At 43.0% G+C, this 22,477-nt stretch overlaps 1 protein-coding gene across 1 annotated transcript in view; it reads left to right on the forward strand.

Moving 5' to 3' along the window:
* The first annotated feature begins 21,050 nt into the window (after nt 1-21,050).
* ADRA1B (adrenoceptor alpha 1B) overlaps nt 21,051-22,477 on the forward strand; it is a 60,256-nt gene continuing 58,829 nt past the window's right edge. Inside the window, exon 1 of the mRNA XM_030841250.2 lies at nt 21,051-22,454. Coding sequence (XP_030697110.2) covers nt 21,506-22,454 — 949 coding nt within the window. The 5' untranslated portion in view covers nt 21,051-21,505. The remainder of the gene's footprint in view (nt 22,455-22,477) is intronic.

Raw genomic sequence — 22,477 nt, forward strand, 5'->3', positions numbered from 1 at the left:
AGACCTTGCTCCAAACTTTACGTCGTCTCATCCTCAAATCCCATGAAAAAAGAGTCCCTGGGCCCTCACTGGCTCTGATTGGGTTGGATTGTCCACCCTAGAGCCACAGGGGAGGGTCAGCCTGGGTCTGAGAGGTGGGGAGCTCAGCAGACAGCTGTGGGTGCAGAGGGATATAGAATAGAGGCTAGGGGCCCAAGCAGCATGGTGTGTGTGTGTGTGTGTGTGTGTGTGTGTGTGTGAAGTCTGAAAAACATTTGCCAAAAATGTTTATAGAGATGCTATCTCTGGATAGTGGAATAAAAAGTTGATTTCCCTTTTTTTTTTTTTTACATATAGAGAATACTTTTTTAAAAAGTTTTATTGAGTATAATTGATTTATAATGTTTCCCTTTTGTTTTCTATACCTTTCCATAGCTTTACCATAAGCACATACTTTGATAATTTTTAAAAGCTATTTTCATTTGCTTAGTGGTTGAATAATACACATAGTATACAGTTATGTTAAGTATATTTATTTTTAAGAGTTTGGGGCTGGATATTTGAGGGCTCAGTCCTCGTTCTGGCTCTGAGTGACCACGATCATGTCACTTGTCTGGCCTCAGTTCCAGCATCCGTGAGATGAGGGAAGAGCCGTACAACCTCTGTAGTCCCTTCCAGCTCTGATTCTCTCTCTTCTGTGTACACACATCAAGTAAAAAGGTGTGGATCAGCTGGGTCCTAGGAGACCTGCTTGAATGTGAAGAGAACACAGTTGACCCTGAAAAACATGGCTTTGAACTGTGCGGGTCCACTTACATGCAGATTTTTTTCGATAAATACGTACTATGTACAGAACTACACAATTCCCAGTTGGAACCACGGATACAGAGGGCCAGGCCTGACTGTAAACTCTCCTCTCTCGACCCTAAACCCCTCCTTTGCCCCCTCTCCCCACTCCCATTGTTTAAGGGTTAATGTAATTGCTTTTTTTGTAACTGAAGTATAGTTGATTTACAGTGTTGTGTTAGTTTCAGGTGTACAGCAAAGTGATTCAGTTATACATATATATATATATACTCCTTTTCTGTAATTGTTGCTTTTTTTTTTAAAGTGACTCAGCCCTTGCAGTGTTGTTTTGGGAGGTCACCACTCTTTTTTTTTTTTTTTTTAAATTTTTGGCTGCATTGGGTCTTCATTGCTGCGCGCGGGTTTTCTCTAGTTGCTGTGCGAGCGGGGGCTACACTTTGTTGCGGTGCGCGGGCTTCTCATTGTGGTGGCTTCTCTTGTTGCAGAGCACGGGATCTAGGAGGGCAGACTTCAGTAGTTGTGGCATGTGGGCTCAGTAGTTGTGGCTCGCGGGCTCTAGAGCGCAGCCTCAGTAGTTGTGGCACACAGGCTTAGTTGCTCCACGGCATGTGGGATCTTCCCAGGCCAGGGCTCGAACCTGTGTCACCTGCATTGGCAGGCAGATTCTTAACCACTGCACCACCAGGGAAGCCCCTGTAATTGTTTCTTAATAGAAATCAGTTCTGAATTAAAATGGGTACATTTATGGAGTTGAAAAAGTTTCTTCACAAGTTGAATATGTTCCCAGAGCTGCTAAGAGAGCACCCCTCCTAAGTGGAGGCCAGCTAACCTACTCCAGCCCTGAAAAATCTCTCCCTCCCTAAGAGGGAAGAAGAATTAACATTACTGACTGGGCCTACTATGTGTCAGGCTTAATACAAAGTGTATTATACACACAGTCTAATTTAAACTCATAATGTGTTTACCATTGTTTGTTTGACAAGCAACTAGATACTGGACTCCTACACTGTTATTGAATGCTTGTCTTCCCATAAAGATGCTTGAGAAGAAGAAATGCTCTTTATTCATCTTTGTATGTCCCTCAGACCCTAACACAGGGCTCAATAAATATTTGCTGATCATTAGAAACCTCCTCCTATCATCACTGCTTCTTGGGCTCCATAGAGGATGATTCCTAATATCAAAGTTTTGACCACCTCCTTGGTTAAGAGAATGATGATCAAATTAAAAGGGAGGAAAAGGAGCAACAGATTAGGTCATTATCCACTGTTGGCAGGAAGCCGTCACTTTACACAGTTGTCCTGATATGCACAGGGCCTTCAGGAAATAGGACGTTGGACAGATGGACTTTGACCAGGAACAGAAGGTTAGAAAGGTCAGGATTAGGGGTGACTGGAAGCAATATGAGAGCACTGGGAATTTTATTTTTATTGAAATACAGTTGCTGTACAATATTACATTAGTTTCAAGTATGCTACATAATGATTTGACATTTGCATACATTATGAAATGATCACCACAATAAGGCTAGTAACCATCTGTCTGCTTACATTTATTACAGTATTATTGACCATATTCCTTATGCTGTATATTACATCCCTGTGACTTGTTTATTTTATAACTGGAGATTCGTACCTCTTAATCTCCTTTGCCTATTTTGTCCACCCCATCACCCCTCCCCACTCTGTTCTCTGTACCTATGAGTCTGTTTTCCTTTTGCTTTGTTTGTTTGTTTGTTTTTTAGATTCCACATATAAATGAGATCACGCAGTATATTTCTCTATCTGACATCTCACCTAGCATAATACTCTCTAGATCCATCCATGTTGTCACAAATGACAAGATTTCATTTTTTTATAGCTGAGCAATATTCCTGTGTGTGGGGGGGTGGGTGGGTGGGTGGGTGAGTGGTGTGGTGTGTGTGTGGTGTGGTGTGTTTGTGTATACCTACGTCACATCTTTATCCTTTCATCTACCTGTGGGCACTTAGTTGCTTCCATATCTTGGCTATTGTAAATAATGCTGCAGTGAACATTGGAGCACATGTATCTTTTCTAATTAGTATTTTTGTTTCCATCAGGAAAACACCCAGAAGTGCAATTGCTGGATTACATGGCAGTTCTATTTTTAATTTTTGAGGAAGCTCCATACTGTTTTCTATGATCTCTGCACCAATTTACATTTCCACCAACAGTGCAAGAGGGTTCCCTTTTCTCCACGTCCTTGCCAACACTTGCTGTTTGTTGTCTTTTTGATGGGAAACAAAAGCAAAAATAAACCCATGGGACTACATCAAACTAAAAAGCTTTTGCACATCAAAGAAAACTGTCAGTGAAACAAAAAGGCAGCCTACTGAATGGGAAAAGACATTTGCAAACAATCTATCCAGTAAGAGGTTAATATCCAAAATATACAAAGAACTAATACAGCTCAATATCAAAAAGACAAACAACCCAATTTAAAAATGGGCAGAGGGAGAGACCTTCAACATGGCAGAGGAGTAAGTCGTGGAGATCACTATCCTCCCCACAAATACATCACAAATACATCTACATGTGGAACAACTCCTACAGAACACCTACTGAATGCTGGCAGAAGACCTCAGACTTCCCAAAATATTTTTTTTTCCTTTTTCTCTTTTTGTGAGTGTTTATGTGTATGCTTCTTTGTGTGATTTTGTCTGTATAGGTTTGCTTTTACCATTTGTCCTAGGGTTCTGTCTGTCCGTTTTTTGTTTGTTTGTTTTTAGTATAGTTTTTAGAGCTTGTTATCATTGGTGGATTTGTTTTTTGGTTTGGTTGCTCTCTTCTTTCTTTCCTTCTTTCTTTTTTTTATTACTTTTAAATTTTTTTATCTTATTTTTAATAATTTATTTTATTTTTTATTTTAATAATTTTATTCTTTCTTCCTCCCTCCCTCCTTCCCTCCTTCTCTCTCTCTCTCTCTTTCTCTTTCTCTCTTTCTCCCTTTCTTTCTTTCTTCCTTCCTTCCTTCCTTTCTTTCTTCCTTTCTTTCTCTCTTTCTCCTTCTTTCTTTCTTACTCCTCGCTTTTCATCTGAGCTGTGTGGCTGACAGGGTCTTGGTGCTCCAGGCGGGTGTTAGGCCTTTGCCTCTGAGGTGGGAGAGCCGAGTTCAGGACACTGGTCCACCAGAGACCTCCCAGCTCCACACAATATCAAACGGCAAAAGCTCTCCCAGAAATCTCCATCTCAACACTGAGACCCAGCTCCACTCAACAACCAGCTAGCTACAATGCTGGACACCCTATGCCAAACAGCTAGCAGGACAGGAACACAACCCCACCCATTAGCAGAGAGGCTGCCTAAAATCATAATGAGGTCACAGACACCCCAAAACACACCACTGGATGCAATCCTGCCCACCAGAACGACAAGATCCAGCCTCATCCACCAGAACATAGGCACCATTCCCCTCCACCAGGAAACTCACTGAACCAACCTTAGCCACTGGGGGCAGACACCAAAAACAGTGGGAATTACAAACCTGCAGCCTGCGTAAAGGACACCCCACACACAGTAAGTTAAGCAAAATAAGACAGAGAAACACACAGCAGATGAAGGAGGAAGGCAAAAACCCACCAGACCAAAGAAATGAAGAGGAAATAGGCAGTCTACCTGAAAAAGAATTCAGAGTAATGATAGTAAAGATGATCCACAATCTTGGAAATAGAATGGAGAAATACAAGAAACATTTAACAAGGACCTAGAAGAACTAAAGAGCAAACAAACAATCATGAACAACGCAATAAATGAAATTTAAAATTCTCTGGAAGGAATCAGTATAGCAGAATAACTGAGGCAGAAGTGACCTGGAAGATAATATAGCAGAAATAACTACCACAGAGCAGAATACAGAAAATAGAATGAAAAGATTTGAGGACAGTCTCAGAAACATCTGGGACAACATTGAACGCACCAACATTCAAATTATAGAGGTCCCAGAAGAAGAAGACAAAAAGAAAGGGACTGAGAAAATATTTGAAGAGACTATAGTTGAAAACTTCCCTAATATGGGAAAGGAAATAATCAAGTCCAGGAAGCACAAAGAGTCTCATACAGGATGAATCCAAGGAGAAACATGGCAAGACACATATTAAGCAAACTATCAAAAATTAAATACAAAGAAAAAATATTAAAAGCAGCAAGGGAAAACAACAAATAACATACAAGGGGATCTCCATAAGGTTACCAGTTGATCTTTCAGCAGAAACTCTGCAAGCCAGAAGAGAGTGGCAGAACATATTTAAAGTGATGAAAGGGAAAACCGTACAACCAAGATTACTCTACACAACAAGGATCTCATTCAGATTTGACAGAGAAATTAAAAGCTTTACAGACAAGCAAAAGCTAAGAGAATTCAGCACCACCAAACCAGCATTACAACAAATGCTAAAGGAACTTTTCTAGGCAGGAAGCACAAGAGAAAGAAAAGACCTACAGTAACAAACCCAAAACAATTAAGAAAATGGTAATAGGAACATACATATCGATAACTACCTTAAATGTAAATGGATTAAATGCTCCAACCAAAAGACATAGACTGGCGGAACGGATAAAAAAAACAAGACCCATATATAGGCTGTCTACAAGAAACCCACTTCAGACCTAGGGACATATAGAGACTGAAAGTGAGGGGATGGAAAAAGATATTCTGTGCAAATGGAAATCAAAAGAAAGCTGGAGTAGCAGTTCTCATATCAGACAAAATAGACTTTAAAATAAAGACTGTTACAAGAGACAAAGAAGGACACTACATAATGATCAAGGGATCAATCCAAGAAGAAGATATAACAATTGTAAATATTTATGCACCCAACATGGGAGCACCTCAATACATAAGACACATGCTAACAGCAATAAAAGGGGAAATTATTGTGAGAGTAACACAGTAATAGTAGGGGACCTTAACACCACATTTTCACCAATAGACACATCAACCAAACTGCAAATAAATAAGGAAACACAGGCTTTAAATGACACATTAAATAAGATGACCTTAATTGATATTTATAGGACATTCCGTCCAAAAACAAAAGAATACACTTTCTTCTCAAGTACTCATGGAACATTCTCCAGGAGACATCATATCTTGGGTCACAAATCAAGCCTTGGTAAATTAAAGAAAATTGAAATCGTATCAGATAACTTTTCCTACCATAACGCTATGAGACTAAATATCAATTACAGGAAAAAATCCGTAAAAAATACAAACACACGGAGGCTAAACAGTACACTACAAATAACCAACAGATCACTGAGGAAATCAAAAAATACTTAGAAACAAATGAAAATGAAAACACGATGACCCAAAACTTATGGGATGCAGCAAAAGCAGTTCTAAGAGGGAAGTTTATAACAATACATCCTACCTCAAGAAACAAGAAACATCTCAAACAAACAACCTAACCTTACACCTAAAGCAATTAGAGAAAGAAGAACAAAAAACCCTCAAAGTTAGCAGAAGGAAAGAAATCATAAAGATCAGATCAGAAATAAATGAAAAAAGAAATGAAGGAAACAATAGCAAAAATCACTAAAACTAAAAGCTGGTTCTTTGAGAAGTAAAGACAATTGATAAACCTTTAGCCAGACTCATCAAGAAAAAGAGGGCGAGGACTCAAATCAATAAAATTAGAAATGAAAAAGGAGAAGTAACAACTGACACTGCAGAAATACAAAGGATCATGAGAGATTACAACAAGCAACTATATTCCAATAAAATGGACAACCTGGAAGAAATGGACAAATTCTGACAAAATCAGAACCTTCCAAGACTGAACCAGGAAGAAATAGAAAATAAACAGACCAATCACAAACACTGAAATTGAGACTGTGATTAAAAATCTTCCAACAAACAAAAGCCCAGGACCAGATGACTTTACAGGCAAATTCTATCAAACATTTAGAGAAGAGCTAACACCTATCCTTCTCAAACTCTTCCAAAATATAGCAGAGGGAGGAACACTCCCAAACTCATTCTCTGAGGCGACCATCACCCTGCTACCAAAACCAGACAAAGATGTCACAAAAAAACAGGAAACTACAGGCCAATATCACTGATGAACATAGATATAAAACTCCTCAACAAAATACTAGCAAACAGAATCCAAGAGCACATTAAAAGGATCATACACCATGATCAAGTGGGGTTTATCCCAGGAATGTAAGGATTCTTCAATATACACAAATCAATCAGTGTGATAAACCATGTTAACAAATTGAAGGATAAAAACCATATGATCATCTCAGTCGATGCAGAAAAAGCTTTTGACAAATTCAACACCCATTTATGATAAAAACCCTCCAGAAAGTAGGCATAGAGGGAACTTACCTCAATATAATAAAGGCCGTATATGACAAACCCACAGCCAACATCGTTCTCAATGGTGAAAAACAGAAACTATTTCAACTAAGATCAGGAACAAGACAAGGTTGCCCACTCTCACCACTATTATTCAACATAGTTTTAGAAGTTTAATCTACAGCAGTTGGAGAAGAAAAAGAAATAAAAGGAATCTAAATGAGAAAAGAAGAAATAAACCATCACTGTTTGCAGATGACATGAGAATACATACAGAATCCTAACGATGCCACTAGAAAACTACTAGAGCTAATCAGTGAATTTGGTAAAGTAGCAGGATACAAAATTAATGCACAGAAATCTCTTGCATTCCTATACACTAATGATGAAAAATCTGAAAGGGAAATTAAGGAAAAACTCCCATTTACCATCTCAACAAAAAGGAAAAAATACCTAGAAATAAACCTACCTAAGGAGACAAAAGACCTGTACTCAGAAATCTGTAAGACACTGTTGAAAGAAATCAAAAATGACACAAAGCGTTAGAGAGATATACCATGTTCTTAGATTGGAAGAATCAACATTGTGAAAATGACTGTACCACCCAAAGCAATATACAGATTCAATGCAATCCCTATCAAACTACCAATGGCATTTTTCACAGAACTAAAACAAAAAATTTCACAATTTGTATGGAAACACAAAAGACCCCAAATAGTCAAAGCAATCTTCAGAAAGAAAAACGGAGCTGGAGGAATCAGGCTCCCTGACTTCTGACTATACTGCAAAGCTACAGTAATCAAGAAAGTATGGTACTGGCACAAAAAACAGAAATATAGATCAATGGAACAGGATAGACAGCCCAGAGATAAACGCACACACATATGGTCACCTTATTTTTGATAAAGGAGGCAAAAATATACAATGGAGAAAAGCCTCTTCAGTAAGTGGTGATGGGAAAACTGGACAGCTACATGTAAAAGAATGAAATTAGAACACTCCCTAAGACCATATACAAAAATAAACTCAAAATGGATTAAAGACCTAAATGTAAGGCCAGACACTATAAAACTCTTAGAGGAAAACAAAGGCAGAACACTCTATGACATAAATCACAGCAAAATCCCTTTTGACCCACCTCCTAGAGAAATGGAAATAAAAACAAAAATAAGAAAATGGGACCTAATGAAACTTAAAAGCTTTTGCACAGTGAAGGATACCATAACAAGATGAAAAGACAACCCTCAGAATGGGAGAAAATATTTGCAAACGAAGCTACTGACAAAGGATTAATCTCCAAAATTTATAAGCAGCTCATGCAGCTCAATACCAAAAAAACAAACAATCCAATCCAAAAATGGGCAGAAGACTTAAATAGACATTTCTTCAAATATGTACAGATTGCCAACAAACACATGGAAGGATGCTCAATATCACTAATCATTAGAGAAATGCAAATCAAAACTACAATGAGGTATCACCTCACACCAATCAGAATGGCCATCATCAAAAAATCTACAAACAATAAATGCTGGAGAGGGTGTGGAGAAAAGGGAACCCTCTTGCACTGTTGTTGGGAATGTAAATTGATACAGCCACTATGGAGAACAGTATGGAGGTTCCTGAAATAACTAAAAATAGAACTACCGTACGACCCAGCAATTCTACTACTGGGCATATACCCTGAGAAAACCATAATTCAAAAGGAGTCATGTACCACAGTGTTCATTGCAGCTCTATTTACAATAGTCAGGACATGGAAGCAACCTAAGTGTCCATTGACAGATGAATGGATAAAGAAGATATGGCACATATATACAATGGAATATTACTCAGCCATAAGAAGAAATGAAATTGAGTTATTTGTAGTGATGTGGGTCGACCTAGAGTCTGTCATACAGAGTGAATTAAGTCAGAAAGAGAAAAACAAATACTGTATACTAACACATATATATGGAATGTAAAAAAGAAAAAAAAAGGTTCTGAAGAGCCTTGGGGCAGAACAGGAATAAAGATGCAGATATAAAGAATGGACTTGAGGACAAGGGGAGGGGGAAGGGTAAGCTGGGACAAAGTGAGAGAGTGGCATGGACATATATACACTACCAAATGTAAAATAGCTAGTGGGAAGCAGCTGCATAGCACAGGGAGATCAGCTCAGTGCTTTGTGTCCACCTAGAGGTGTGGAATAGGGAGGGTGGGAGGGAGATGCAAGAGGGAGGAGATATGGGGATATATGTATAGCTGATTCACTTTGTTATACAGCAGAAACTAACACACCATTATAAAGCAATTATACTCCAATAAAGATGTTAAAAAAATAAAAGAAAATAAATAAAAGAAAATAAAAATGGGCAGAGGACCTGAATACATATTTTTCCAAAGCAGATATACAAATGGCCAACAGACACATGAAAAGATGCTCAGCATCACTAATCATCAGGGAAATGAAAATCAGAACCACAGTAAGATATCACCTCACACCTATCAGAGAGCATTGGGATCTTAGGCAAGGGTTAGAATTGAAAGTGAGGGAGGGTTGCATAGAGAAGAATGGATTTCCAACACAGAATTCACTGGAAAGATAGAAAGATTAAAGAAATAGACAGATGATCAAAGAAAGCAAACCTCCTTCTCACAATTTTGCCCGCAAGAAGCTCTGGTTTGAGGGATGGGATTAGATGTTGGGATCAAAAAGGTGGGTCAAAAAGAAGAACCAAAAAAAAAAAAAAATGTCTAAACAGAGAAAGCCCATTGAAGGACAAAAGTTTCACAAATTTTTCTTTATTTTGACTTTCAGTTAAGGCTGAAATCAACCTGTCCTTTTCATTCACTCATTCATTCTATTGCTCATCTAATAAATATTTATTGAGCACATACAATCCATCAGACAGTGTGCAAGCTCCTTGGATGAGCAAAAAGAAACACTGTGCCTGCTCTCATTGAGTATGAAGTCTAGGAAGAGAGGCAGATATTGATCCAATAATCACGTGGAGGAGTGAGTAAACAGAAACCAGGGGGAATGCCATGAAGGAGAGCGGTGTGGTTTTCTGAGAGCAGAGAAGAAAGGAACCTCACCTAGACTGGGGTGGGGAGGGGCAAAATAGTCTCCCTGAAGAATTGACCCTTGACTTGAGATGTGAAGAACCATAGGCCCCTGGCAAGGAATAAGCCACGGCAAATGGAGGCCAAAGTCACTTTTAATGGGTCCAGCTTAGGTAAGACTAGCAATACTGGTAATCAGAAAATCTAAGTTTAAGATGTAGACCCTCCAATAACCCTCTCTGTGAGATGTTTAGCTAAGTCATTTGTACTTTCTGGGCCTCCATTTGATGATCTGTAAAATGGGGATGATAGACTAAAGTGATGTTTCTCAAAACATGATGTGCCGATCTTCTGTAGTAGAATCAATTGGGTTGCTTGTGAAAAATATTAATTCCTGGACCTCACTTCAGACCTACTGGATCAAAATATCTGTGGCTAGGACCCAAGAATCTACATTTTTAAGGCTCACTCTAGGTGACTGTTATGCTCAGTAAAGTTTGAGCATCACAGGCTGTGTAGGCAAACTTTTGCCTGCTAAATGGCTCCCTATTTCTTTCTAAATTTCTAGGTTCTCAATGGAGCAGCACCAAGAAGAGGTGAGGTGGGCAGTCCTCCAGACTGAGCAAGGAAACATTCTGAAGTTTTCAGGTGACAACAGAGGTCTGAGCTTTTATACCTGGAGCTGGGCCAACTGTTTTAGGGACAGCTTGACTTGAGAGAAAATAGCTCCAGGCTGAATTTTTTTTTTTTTTGCTCTTCACTTTCCACTCCACCCCTGGGATTTACTTGATTTACTTGAAAATATATATTCAATGAAGTCTGTTCCCTGCCCTTTCCCTCCTTTCTTCTTCCCTTCTTGTGGATCTGGTTCTCTGCAGTATCGGGGGCCAGTGGAGGTTCACATGGGTCCCCCTTCCTTCCGTACCTTTCTAGGGCACAAATGGTCGGCCTCTGATATGATGGTTTATAGTCTGTGAGCCTTTGGCTTGCTACACAGGGAAAATTCCTGTTGACACTAATTGTACCAGGGACCAAGAATTACAGGCTGAGATCCGGCTGCCTCGCCTGCTGGACCAAGCCATTTCCCTTTCCCTCTGCACAGCAAGCTCACAGAGCCTACTGCCCAAGGCCACCAATAGCCATACTGGCTTGGCCTCCAACCTCACTTGGAGTTCTCTGTGTGAAGAAATATTTCCAACAAGTCCTGGGGTCTCTAGGTGTGGTAGAGCGAATCTCACAGGTTGCTTCTCAAAGGCCAGGTATATTATTTCTGCCTACCTGATAGAATTCTTGTATTAAAATGAGATAGTGCATGTAAAGCACATAACACCAGCCTAGCACACAGTAGCTCTCAACAAATGTTAGTTAGTGTTCTTTATATTTTTGTTATTTTTCTAGCCACTGTTTGTTCAGGGGTATTTATAAGGAAATAAAAAAGAAATCAGTTATATCAACTGGCAAGTAAAGGGTTGAAAGTACCATTGAGAGATCAACTAGGAAAATCTGTACCTAAATACTCCAGATACTGAGAAATATGTTGTATGTTAAGACTATACAAAACATCAACAATAACTAATAATTACTGAGAGCTTTCTAGGTGCTAGGCAAAGTTTCACTTAATCCTCATAATAACTTGATGGAGTAAATACTAAATCCCCATTTTACAGATAAACAGAAGCTTAAATAAATGAAGTAAAGTCACAAAGTCACAAAGCTAGGAAGTAGCAGCAACTAGAATTTGATCTGATGCTTAATAAGCTATTTCCTTAGGTCTAACTGATATCTCTCATGCTGTATTTGGAGGCTATATCTGCTCACGCGCTCTCTCTCTCTCTCTCTCTCTCTCTCTCTCTGCCTCTCTCCCTCTCTCCCTCTCTCCCTCTCTCTCCCCCCCACCCCGAGATAGACAACAGTTGATTGCCATCATGGGGTCAATAACCTTTGCAGTCCTTAAAGCAATTATTAGATCAGGTCTCTTCCCCTTCTTCTTGGAAGAATTAAGGCTCAAGCCTGATACAAGCCCTTGATCTCATTTGAGGTTCCCAGGGAGGGTTAGGAGGAGAGATGCAATCCTCAGATGCAACCCAGAGAAGGGCCCGTGTTTGCATTGTGCGATTAGTACACAGACCACATCAACTTCTGCCTTTCTGACCCATGTCTCTGGCCTGCTGAGGTGCCCAGAAATTTCTGTCATTTTATCAGTGAGGTCAGCCTGCAGCCAAACTTGGGTTATCTGAGAGGTGAAAAGTATCAACTTAGAATCAAACCACCTCTGTTCCAATCCCATCTCTGAATAATCTTGAGCAAGTTAATTAATCACTCTTATCCTGTTTCCTCACCTGTAGATTGGAGCCAATAGTGTCTTCCACAAAAGTGCTGTTTGGAGGGTTAAATGAGATGATGCCTGTGAATTAGCTTGACACATGCTTGGTGCATAACTGCACTCATAGTTAATTAACATAGGTGATTTGGAAGAGGGCAATGCTTACATCTAAATGGATAACACTCCAAAGGATTGGGGAGATATTTGGAAGCCCTTCCAAGAACTTGTAATTCACACCATGCATCTAACTGCGATTATCCCAGGTGCTCCTATCTAGAAGTTTCCACAAACTCTTCCACATACCTTAACCCCCAGCACTTACCAGGGCAGTCCCACAAGAGGCAGAAAACCAAGGCTCCTCCTTCTCCCTTCATCTTTTCACGACTCCCAAGGCAACCTTCCAAATTCGTCTGTCTGGCGTCCAGTAAACAGTAGAGACACGCTGGGCATTTCCTGTCCCAGCATCCCTCAGGACACAATAGAGATGGGCAAAGAAAACGGTCTCTTTCTCACATTCCTCCTTCCTTTGCCATGCCCCGGGGCCTGAAGTGATGTCACACACATTTCCCAAGCATGCCCACCTGCATCCCAGGGTCCTACCCTGTCACCCCTGCCAGAGAAGGCAGAAATCACTCTATGACATCATTCCCTGCCTTGGTCCCCAGGGGCCCAGTCTGTCCTCTCCAAAGCTGGCTCTAACACTTTGTCCAGATACAATTTTTAGATGCCCTCAAGGAAAAAGGTTCCCACCACTTCCTTTAGACCTTTCTGAACTTGGTGGCCACTACAAGTAATTGGTTCAAAGAAACCAAAAGAGGAAGAGGAAGATCGGAGAAACATGAGACCTATGTCATGTATTTATGTGTTTCCTTATTTAACTCACATCACTGTTCACTGTCAGGCACAATCCTCTCTACGTCCTCAGACACACATTCCCGTTATTCATCTTAGACTGTGAACTCCGGGAGGGCAAGAAAGGCCAGCGTCCATTTACTTTATTCAGTGCAAGTTCTGCTCCATGATGAATGGTAAAACACTGGATTAGTTCTGTTGCTCAAGAGTGGAAGAGGTTACACCAAGATAGAGTTAGCAGGAGAGAGGCTCAGCAAACAAAAATAAGAATAACAGGGTGGAGATCAATTGATCAAGGGTTCCTGCCAAGAACTTGGCACTGAAGAAGCCCTTATAAGGAATTCAGAAAAAGTGTGGAGTAAAGCAAAATTTCCACAGCTTTCAGTAGATTCTTAATAAGGTCTAGGACCCAAAAAGTTAAAGAACCACTGGGAAGGGATATCACTTTTTCTTATGAAATTTGGAGGGGAGGGGAATAAGATTAATACATATAAAATTACAGAGAACATCAATATAATAATAGTGCTACTTTTGACTGAGTGTTGTTTATGAGCCAGGTCCCAGCCTAAGCATTATAGACTACAGTTCCTTTAATTCTTGCGACCACCTATGTTGTTGTAGATTATCTCAAGAAATAGAAAGGATTATCTCCAGGTCTCAGATGAAAAAATGGAGGCTGAAAGAGTTACGTAGCTTGCCCAAGGTCACACATCTGGTCAGCCAAAGCTCGGATTCAAACTCAGACTCCATGCCAGGCTGCAGAAATTGATAACAGCAGTGGCAAAAAAAAAAGAGCCATGGGGGCAGAGTCAAATCTCCAGGCTATGGACTCTGGTTCTGCCTTAGGTAAATCCCTTCCCCTTTCTGGGCCTTTGTGTATGCCTACATGTAAAATAAGAGCGTTAGACTAGATAAACAAACATTTGATGCAACAATGTTTATAGAACATGCAACAAACATATTCTGTAAAGGTTCAGAGAACAAATATTTTAGGCTTTACAAGACTGTCTCTGTTGCAGCTCCACAACTCTGCCGGGGTACCGTGAAAGTACCCGTAGACAATACCCAAGCGAATGGGCGTGGCTGTGTTCCAATAAAACTTTATTTACAAAAACAGGCACAAGGCTGGATTTGTTCCATGGGATTATAGCTTGCTGACCCTGGACCAGATGATCTGTAGGGTCCTTCATGGTCTGACATTTCAGAAGTTCGGGTTCTGATTGTAGCAGTGGAGCCCAGAGGGGCCAGTGCCTTAAAAAGTCAGCTGTACGGAGCCTGTTGCCATAACTTTTGTTTTGTTATGTTTTGCTTTAACCTTTGACAGTTTCAACAAGTGTGTTTAGAAAGTAAATCCTGACAGTGGCACTACAAAGGCAGCTTGAAAGAGCTTTAGCCCCAGAAAAATCTCCATTGGTAACATGGACAACTACCTCTGTCTTGTGAAGAGCCTGGTACAAACACAGCTGCGTGCCCACCTTCAAACCATATTGCAACCCAAAGGCCATTTCTTGAGAAATTTGGGGCCCACGACAGATTCCTGGACAAAGTGATGGGCAAAGCCCATGGATAGTAAAGGGACAGCCAGAGTCTTTCAAGAAAACGGCGTACGCTCCCCTTTGTCCTCAACTCTGCAGCACTGCACGTTGGTGTTGGTGACCTGTTTACCTTGTCCCACAGGAGAAGCTGCTAGGGCATAAGGAAGCAGGGACCCATTCTTGGTTCCAGACTCAGTAGGCTTTTCACACTCCACGCTTTGGTGCCCTCACACCCCAGCCCCCAATTCAGGGCTCCCAGGCTCTCCCAGAACATGTGATGTGATGTCAGCCCCTGGATGACTTGGCAACTAATCTTCACAAGTTTACTGCACATGGTTGCTCCAAGCTCTCTCTCACTTAACCGAGACATGCAGTGCATCTAGAATTTCTGGGCTGGGGGAATCGTTTCTCACCAAAGATTGACAAATTGTAATTACCAGAGAGAAAAGCAAATTTGCCCAGAGGGAGCTGAAATCCCTCCCTCCTGGGAGCTTCTGACCTGCTGCCTTTAGAGGAAATGCCTCTAGTGCAGCCAGTGTCCTCTGCTCAGAAGAAAGGGTACTTCTCCTCTTTCCCATTTGGGCTGCAGCAGGGGCAAAAATCCTCCTTCAGGTCCCCAGAGACCCTAGTATACCTCATGAAGCAGAGGCCTCATACCTCCAATTCTTTTTCCATTTTTAGTCTCATTTACTGGGTACTTTGTATTCCAGCTGTGCCACCTGCCAGGCCTGTGGCCTTGGGCAACCACTCTGAGACTCAGTTTGCTCATCTATACAATGTCAGTAGTAATAGCATCCACCTCATAATATTATTAACAGTATTAAGTCAGAAAATGTACATAAGGCATTTGGAGCACAATGCTTACATTGTGGTAAGCACTTAATAACTCACATTATTAAGTGCTGATATTTTCACTATTACTCTGTGCTAGGCACTTTACACACATTATCACATGTAATCCTCATCTCAGCGCTCTGAGGTAGGCACTGTTATGATCTTCATTTCACAGATGAGGAAACCACAGCTCAGAGTGGTTAAGTGACTTGCCCAAGGACGTACAGGTAATAAATTAGTGGACGTGGGACATAAACCCAGGTCTGTTTGATGCCAGTGTTCAGACTCTTAGTCACTTTACTATCCTGCCCAAGGTCACATTAGCAGCTATTAAATAAGGGAAGCAGGATTAGACTCCAAGTTGGCTCTGAAATCTTCAGCAGACTGAGTGCTGGCCTGGGAGGCAAGAAAGCCTGACCCAGGGAGCTCGTCTGCAGAACCTTCTCACCCAGACAGCTCTGCCGTGCCATCCCTTCCCTGACCTCTGCCTCGCTCGGGAACCTGATCACATTCTGTCTTCTACTGTAATTTCCTTCTACTGTAATTTCAGGGCTAACACTGAAACTTCTGCTGCCTTTTTTTTTTTTTTTTTTCCCCTTAATCTCAGTCTGGTGCAGAGAGAAGGATGCAAGCTTTGGAGCCAGACAATAATGCTTTGAATACCAACGCTGCTTACTCATTGAATGGGCTTGGCCATGTCACAGAACCTCTCTGAACCTCAGTTTCCTCATATGTAAAATGGGGATAATTCCTACCTTGCATTGTTGTAAAGATTTAAGTAAGTGCACATAGAGTACCTAAAACAGTGCCTGCCACATAGTAGGTACTCTCTGAAGGGCACTTTACCAACATCATCATCTCCCATGGCACCTAGCTCAGTGCTAGGTTATTGTTTGCTTGATTTAATTCACCTTTGATTTGCCCGCAGCACCTAGCATGGTCCCTTACACAGAGTAGATGCTCCTGTATACGGCTGGTTGAATTGAAAACTGGAGAGAGCGAGAGAGGGAATACCATGCAAAGCTGCATGATCACAGATGACAGATCTCCCACAGGTCCTCTAAACAGATCTCTGAATCTCCCACAGCCTTGGTCTCCCCACAGGTCAAACTCAGTGGCAGCTTCTCCTAGAGGGCTCACAGAAATGGGAGTTTGCAACATCAGAGGTTTCTAATGTAATCAGATGGTTAATGAAAAGGTTCTTCTTCCCTGAGCCTCGAGTGAGTCAGAGCTCTGTGCTTGGCTTTGCCCCAGGGAGTACCAAGAAAATGAAATATCGTCTGTATCCTCATGACACCTAAACAAATGGTCATTTCTCTGGGTCAGATATCAGCCAGAGGGGTTAAAAGGCATCTCCAGTGAAGGGAGGAAAGGAGCAGCAGGGAAAGGACCATGAGCAAGGTGCTTAGTGGGGTACATGGCTCCTGTTAAGGTTAATACCTGTTTGCCTTATGATGGGATGTTCGTTTTGCTTTCGTGAAAGATGCTGCTAAATGACAACGTGTCTGAAATCCACAAGCATTTTGAACCCCTCATTCTGGCTCAATAATCCCTTCCACATCCTGACACCTGAATCAAGACATAAGTTCTCATTTAGGTAACAAACTGTCCTCTTTTGTAACAACTATAAAACACATCTGTATCTCAGACTTGCTCTTTTTCTTCCTGGCCTTTTGCCACTATAGGAAAATGTCAGATAGGCTAAGTTTTCACATTGCAGCTGGTTACTGTGATTATGTAGACACAGCCTCTACAAATTCAATGGTGTGTTGCTGGCTGTTCAAGAGGTGGTGAAATTAATGCCCAGGGAAGTGGGAAATGGGCCACCACAATCAAAATGTGGACTCGAAACTTGCTCTTCATTCTGCCCCACTCTTTCCCTCCTACATCCCTGTCTTTGTGATAATCACCAGCTTTCTGCCAACCTGCTGGCGTTCTCTTCCTCCTCCCACTTCCCCTTGGGAGTAAAGCAGTTCAAGAGAAGCACCATCATCCTAGACTTAAAGATATAGGAGGATGGTGGGAGCTGAGTGTATGAGACCCCACTCCCACCACCGCTGTGGACAGTGCATTGGAGAAGGGGCAGCATGGTTGCCTTCAGAGGCCTCTTTATCCAGCAAAGGAAGCTGACCACCTGGAACTAGAAGACCTCAAAAGATCATCTGGCCCAGACCCTATCTCCAGACAGATCAGTACATGAGCCCCCCAGGACCAAGGACAATCTCTCCTCTTCATAAGGACCCCTGGTAGAGGCCTGCCCAAGTCGTCCCTGTCTCACAGTCTGCTGTATAAGTCATGAGTAGCTGCCGTGTGTGGCTTCTGTCTGGGGCAGAGGAAGGTGCACCGCTCTGTGGGGCAGGGAAATGGAGTTTGAGAACCCGCTCTGCACCTGACTAGCTGTGGGAGTTTACCAATTTTCTCTGCCTCCTCGACCACCTCCAAAATGGGAAGATGGGCAAGCAAGAGTTCTGCTAGCTCTTGAAGAGCTAAATCAATATAAACCAGTGAATCTCTTATTTTAAAATCTTCATATACAACTTAAGCCAGTTTAATTGAAATAGAAAAAGTCTGTTTTTAGGGCTATCTCTATCACAGATTCCTTAATCTCAGGGAACTCCTTGAAATTGTGTATTTTGTGCATTTGAGGGTCTGTAAATTTTGGTGGGAGAGATGAAATCCCTAGATAGGTGTATGATATCCTACCACCTCCAAATATACATATATACATATATATATATATATATATATATATATATATATATATATATATATGAGGTTAGGGACCCACCTTTAGAATGGAGAGCTTAAATGTAAATCACCCTGAATGGCTTCCTGGTTCCCCACCTCTGAATACCAGGCTACAGTGATTATCAAGGGCAGGAAGTAGGAAGCCCTAGATGCAGGATTCTGGACGAGAGTAAAGAAGGCATCAGGCTTTACTTTTTTTTTTTTTTTTTTTGCTGTGTAGCATGTGGGATCTTAGTTCCTGGACTAGGGATTGAACCCACGCCCCTGCATTGGGAGCATGGAGTCTTAATCACTGGATTGCCAGGGAAGTCCCCAGGCTTTACCTTTCAGTCTCCAGCTCTCACTACCCATTGCTCTGCCACATGTCTACTAGCCATACAACCTCAGGAATATTCTAACTCTCTCTGAACCATGGTTTTCTCAACTGTCAATGGAGAATGGTATACTTCTGTTAAAAGTTGTTGTGAAGAATAAAAGAAAATGAGTAAATGCTTGGCTATCAGTGGAAACTCAATAAATGTGAGTTCACTCCCAGCACTAGTAGCTCAGGTCCCAAAACTGACTACTTGGAAGACAGCTCCATCTATAACAATCAATCCACCCCTACCTCAAATGTAAATTGGCACAGTCACTATGGAAAACAGTAAGGAGGTTCCTCAAAAAATTAAAAATAGCTATCCCACGTCTGGGTATATATCCAAAGCAAATGAAAAAAGGATTTCCTTTGCACTCCCATGTTCTCTGCAGCATTATTCACAAGAGCTAAGACATGGAAACAAATGTCCATCAGCTGATGGATGGATAAAGAAGATGTGGCATACACACACACACACACACACACACATATACACACAATGGAGTATTATTCAGCCAAGACAAAGAAAGAAATCCCACCATTTGCAGCAACGTAGATAAGACTTGAGGGCATTATGCTAAGTGAAATAAGTCAGACAGAGAAAGACAAATACTACATGATATCACTTATATGTGAATCTAAAAGAAAAAAAAATCCTCATAGAAACAGAGTTAGTTAAGTGGTGGTTACCAGGGGTTGGGTGGGGAGGGGCTGGAGTGGGGAAATGTTGGTCAAATGGTGAAAACTTCCAGTTATAAGATGAATAAGTTCTGGGGATCTAATGTGCAGCATGGTGATCGTAGTTAATAATACTATATCATATACTTGAAAGTTGCTAAGAGAGTAGATCTTAAATGTTCTCACCACAAAAAAAGAAATGGTAATTACGTGACATGTTGGCAGTATTAGCTAACACTATGATGGTAATCACTTTGCGATATATAAGTGTCTCAAATCAACTTACATAATGTTATATGTCAATTATATCTCAATAAAGCTGGGGGTGAGAATTCACCCCCTTCCTTGCTTCTGGGGGAAAAGTGTGACGTAACAGCTAAGTGCTCAGCTTTGGATAGACACGCAGTTGGGTTCAACTCCCAAATTCACTCCTTGATGGCCATGTGGATTTACACATAGTTAAATTTCACTGCACCTTGGTGTCCCATCCACTAAATGAAAATGATTATGAGAATAGTCCTTCTTTCCTAGGGTCGTGAGAAGATGCGACAAGTGGATAAATGTTAACTAACATAAGGCTCTCCCTCGGCATCCTTGGCCATACCCTCTTTCCTGAGTACCATTCACCCACCTTGGGAAGTGTGTCCCTATAGCTGAATGTCCAACATGGAAATCAGGCAGAAAGGGGAAAAGAATTCAACAAATAATCTGTATTCCCCAAGTCCCCTCCCCATTTGCCTGGAGGTCTTACCCCATTCCTACCCCCAGAGAGCCCACAGTTTGTTCATTTCTTTCAGGTCTTGGCTCAAACATCACTTCAGGAAAATCCTGAGCACCCATATAAATTCCAAATGCGCCCCACAGCATTCCATTTCCCCAATCTTGCTTTATTTTCTCTGCTACGCCTGACAGCATAGGGCGCACCTCAGAATTTGCCTACTTATTTGTTGGTCTCCTCCCACTAGAATGGAAGCTCCCCAGGGACAGGGGTCTTTGTCTACTTGGTTCAATTACTCTACCCACAGCGCCTAGAACAGAACCCAGGGCAGACAGGGGGTTCCCAGTTAACAATCTGTTAAATGAATGAGTGATTGAATGAATGATTGACAAGAAGCTTCCGAGTTTTCTTATGAGACCAGAGAGGTTTCACAGGGAGGGAAGGATGGGGGTTGGTCTCAGATCTGACTCAAGTCCCTCTCATTTGACTAACTTTGGAATTCTTCCTCTTTTAGGTGCCACGCAAGTTGCAGAGCCCCCTATATCTGAGTGCTGACTCCAGACGCCCCTCACTAAAGGCAAGCACCCCCAGCCCACTTTTGAAACTGCGGAGTGAATAGGAGGAAAAAAGAATCCCAGTGAGCCACCTGGGGGTGGGGGACAGGGGGATCCCCACGCTCAAGTCACTCTGCCCCCACCCCCGCCCCCGTTCCCCCCACCTCTTACCCTCCCCCTACTAGCCTGCCCTCGGGGAGACGGGGGGCGCGGCCCGCCTCCGGGCTGAGCAGGGTGGCGGCGTCGGGGCTGCGGGCGCCTTCGCCGGACCCGCATTGCCCCCTAGTGCCGCGCGGAGTCAGGGCGCCGGGCTCCCCCGCCTGATGTCACCGCCGTGCAGTCATCCCAGAGGCGGCTCATTGAAAGCAGACCCTCCTCGGCGCTAGCTGGGCGGAGGCGCCGCTGTCCGCAGACCCGCCGCGGGCCGGGCAGAGCCGGGCGCCCCCTGCCCCGCCGCCCGCTCCTCCCCGCCGCTCCCCGCGAGCCCGGCCCGGCGCTCCTGACGTGGACCATTAAACTTGGAGCTGCCGCCTCGTCCCCTCTCTCCTCCTCTTCGCTCTGACAGGCGAGCGAGCGGCTCGGTGCAGGCAGGAGACGTGCTGCCGGGCTGGGCTGCCCGGGGGAGATGACTTCTCGCCAGGAGGACGCCTTTGGGAAGAAGACCACGGGGGAAGCAAAGTTTCAGGGCAGCTGAGGAGCCTTCACCAGCCCTTCCCAGCCCTGTCACCCCTCTGGCTATGGAGGGCGGACTCTAAAATGAATCCCGATCTGGACACCGGCCACAACACAGGAGCACCTGCCCACTGGGGAGAGTTGAAAAATGCCAACTTCACTGGCCCCAACCAGACCTCGAGCAACTCCACACTGCCCCAGCTGGACATCACCAGGGCCATCTCCGTGGGCCTGGTGCTGGGCGCCTTCATCCTCTTTGCCATCGTGGGCAACATCCTAGTCATCTTGTCTGTGGCCTGCAACCGTCACCTGAGGACGCCCACCAACTACTTCATTGTCAACCTGGCCATTGCCGACCTGCTGCTAAGCTTCACTGTGCTGCCCTTCTCTGCGGCCCTGGAGGTGCTCGGCTATTGGGTGCTGGGCCGTATCTTCTGTGACATCTGGGCTGCCGTGGATGTCCTGTGCTGCACAGCCTCCATTTTGAGCCTGTGCGCCATCTCCATCGACCGCTACATCGGGGTGCGCTACTCTCTGCAGTACCCATCGCTGGTCACCAGGAGGAAGGCCATCTTGGCACTCCTCGGTGTCTGGGTCTTGTCCACGGTCATCTCCATTGGGCCTCTTCTTGGGTGGAAGGAGCCGGCGCCCAATGATGACAAGGAATGTGGGGTCACTGAAGAACCCTTCTATGCTCTCTTCTCCTCCCTGGGCTCCTTCTACATCCCTCTGGCGGTCATTCTGGTCATGTACTGCCGAGTCTACATCGTTGCCAAGAGGACCACCAAGAACCTGGAGGCTGGAGTCATGAAGGAGATGTCCAACTCCAAGGAGCTGACCTTGAGGATCCACTCCAAGAACTTTCATGAGGACACCCTCAGCAGTACCAAGGCCAAGGGCCACAACCCCAGGAGTTCCATAGCTGTCAAACTTTTTAAGTTCTCCCGGGAAAAGAAAGCAGCCAAGACCTTGGGCATTGTAGTCGGTATGTTCATCTTGTGTTGGCTACCCTTCTTCATCGCTCTACCACTTGGTAAGTTGGGAACTGGCGGAGGG

This window comes from Globicephala melas, chromosome 3 (assembly GCF_963455315.2).
Source record: "Globicephala melas chromosome 3, mGloMel1.2, whole genome shotgun sequence".
NCBI lineage: Eukaryota > Metazoa > Chordata > Mammalia > Artiodactyla > Delphinidae > Globicephala > Globicephala melas.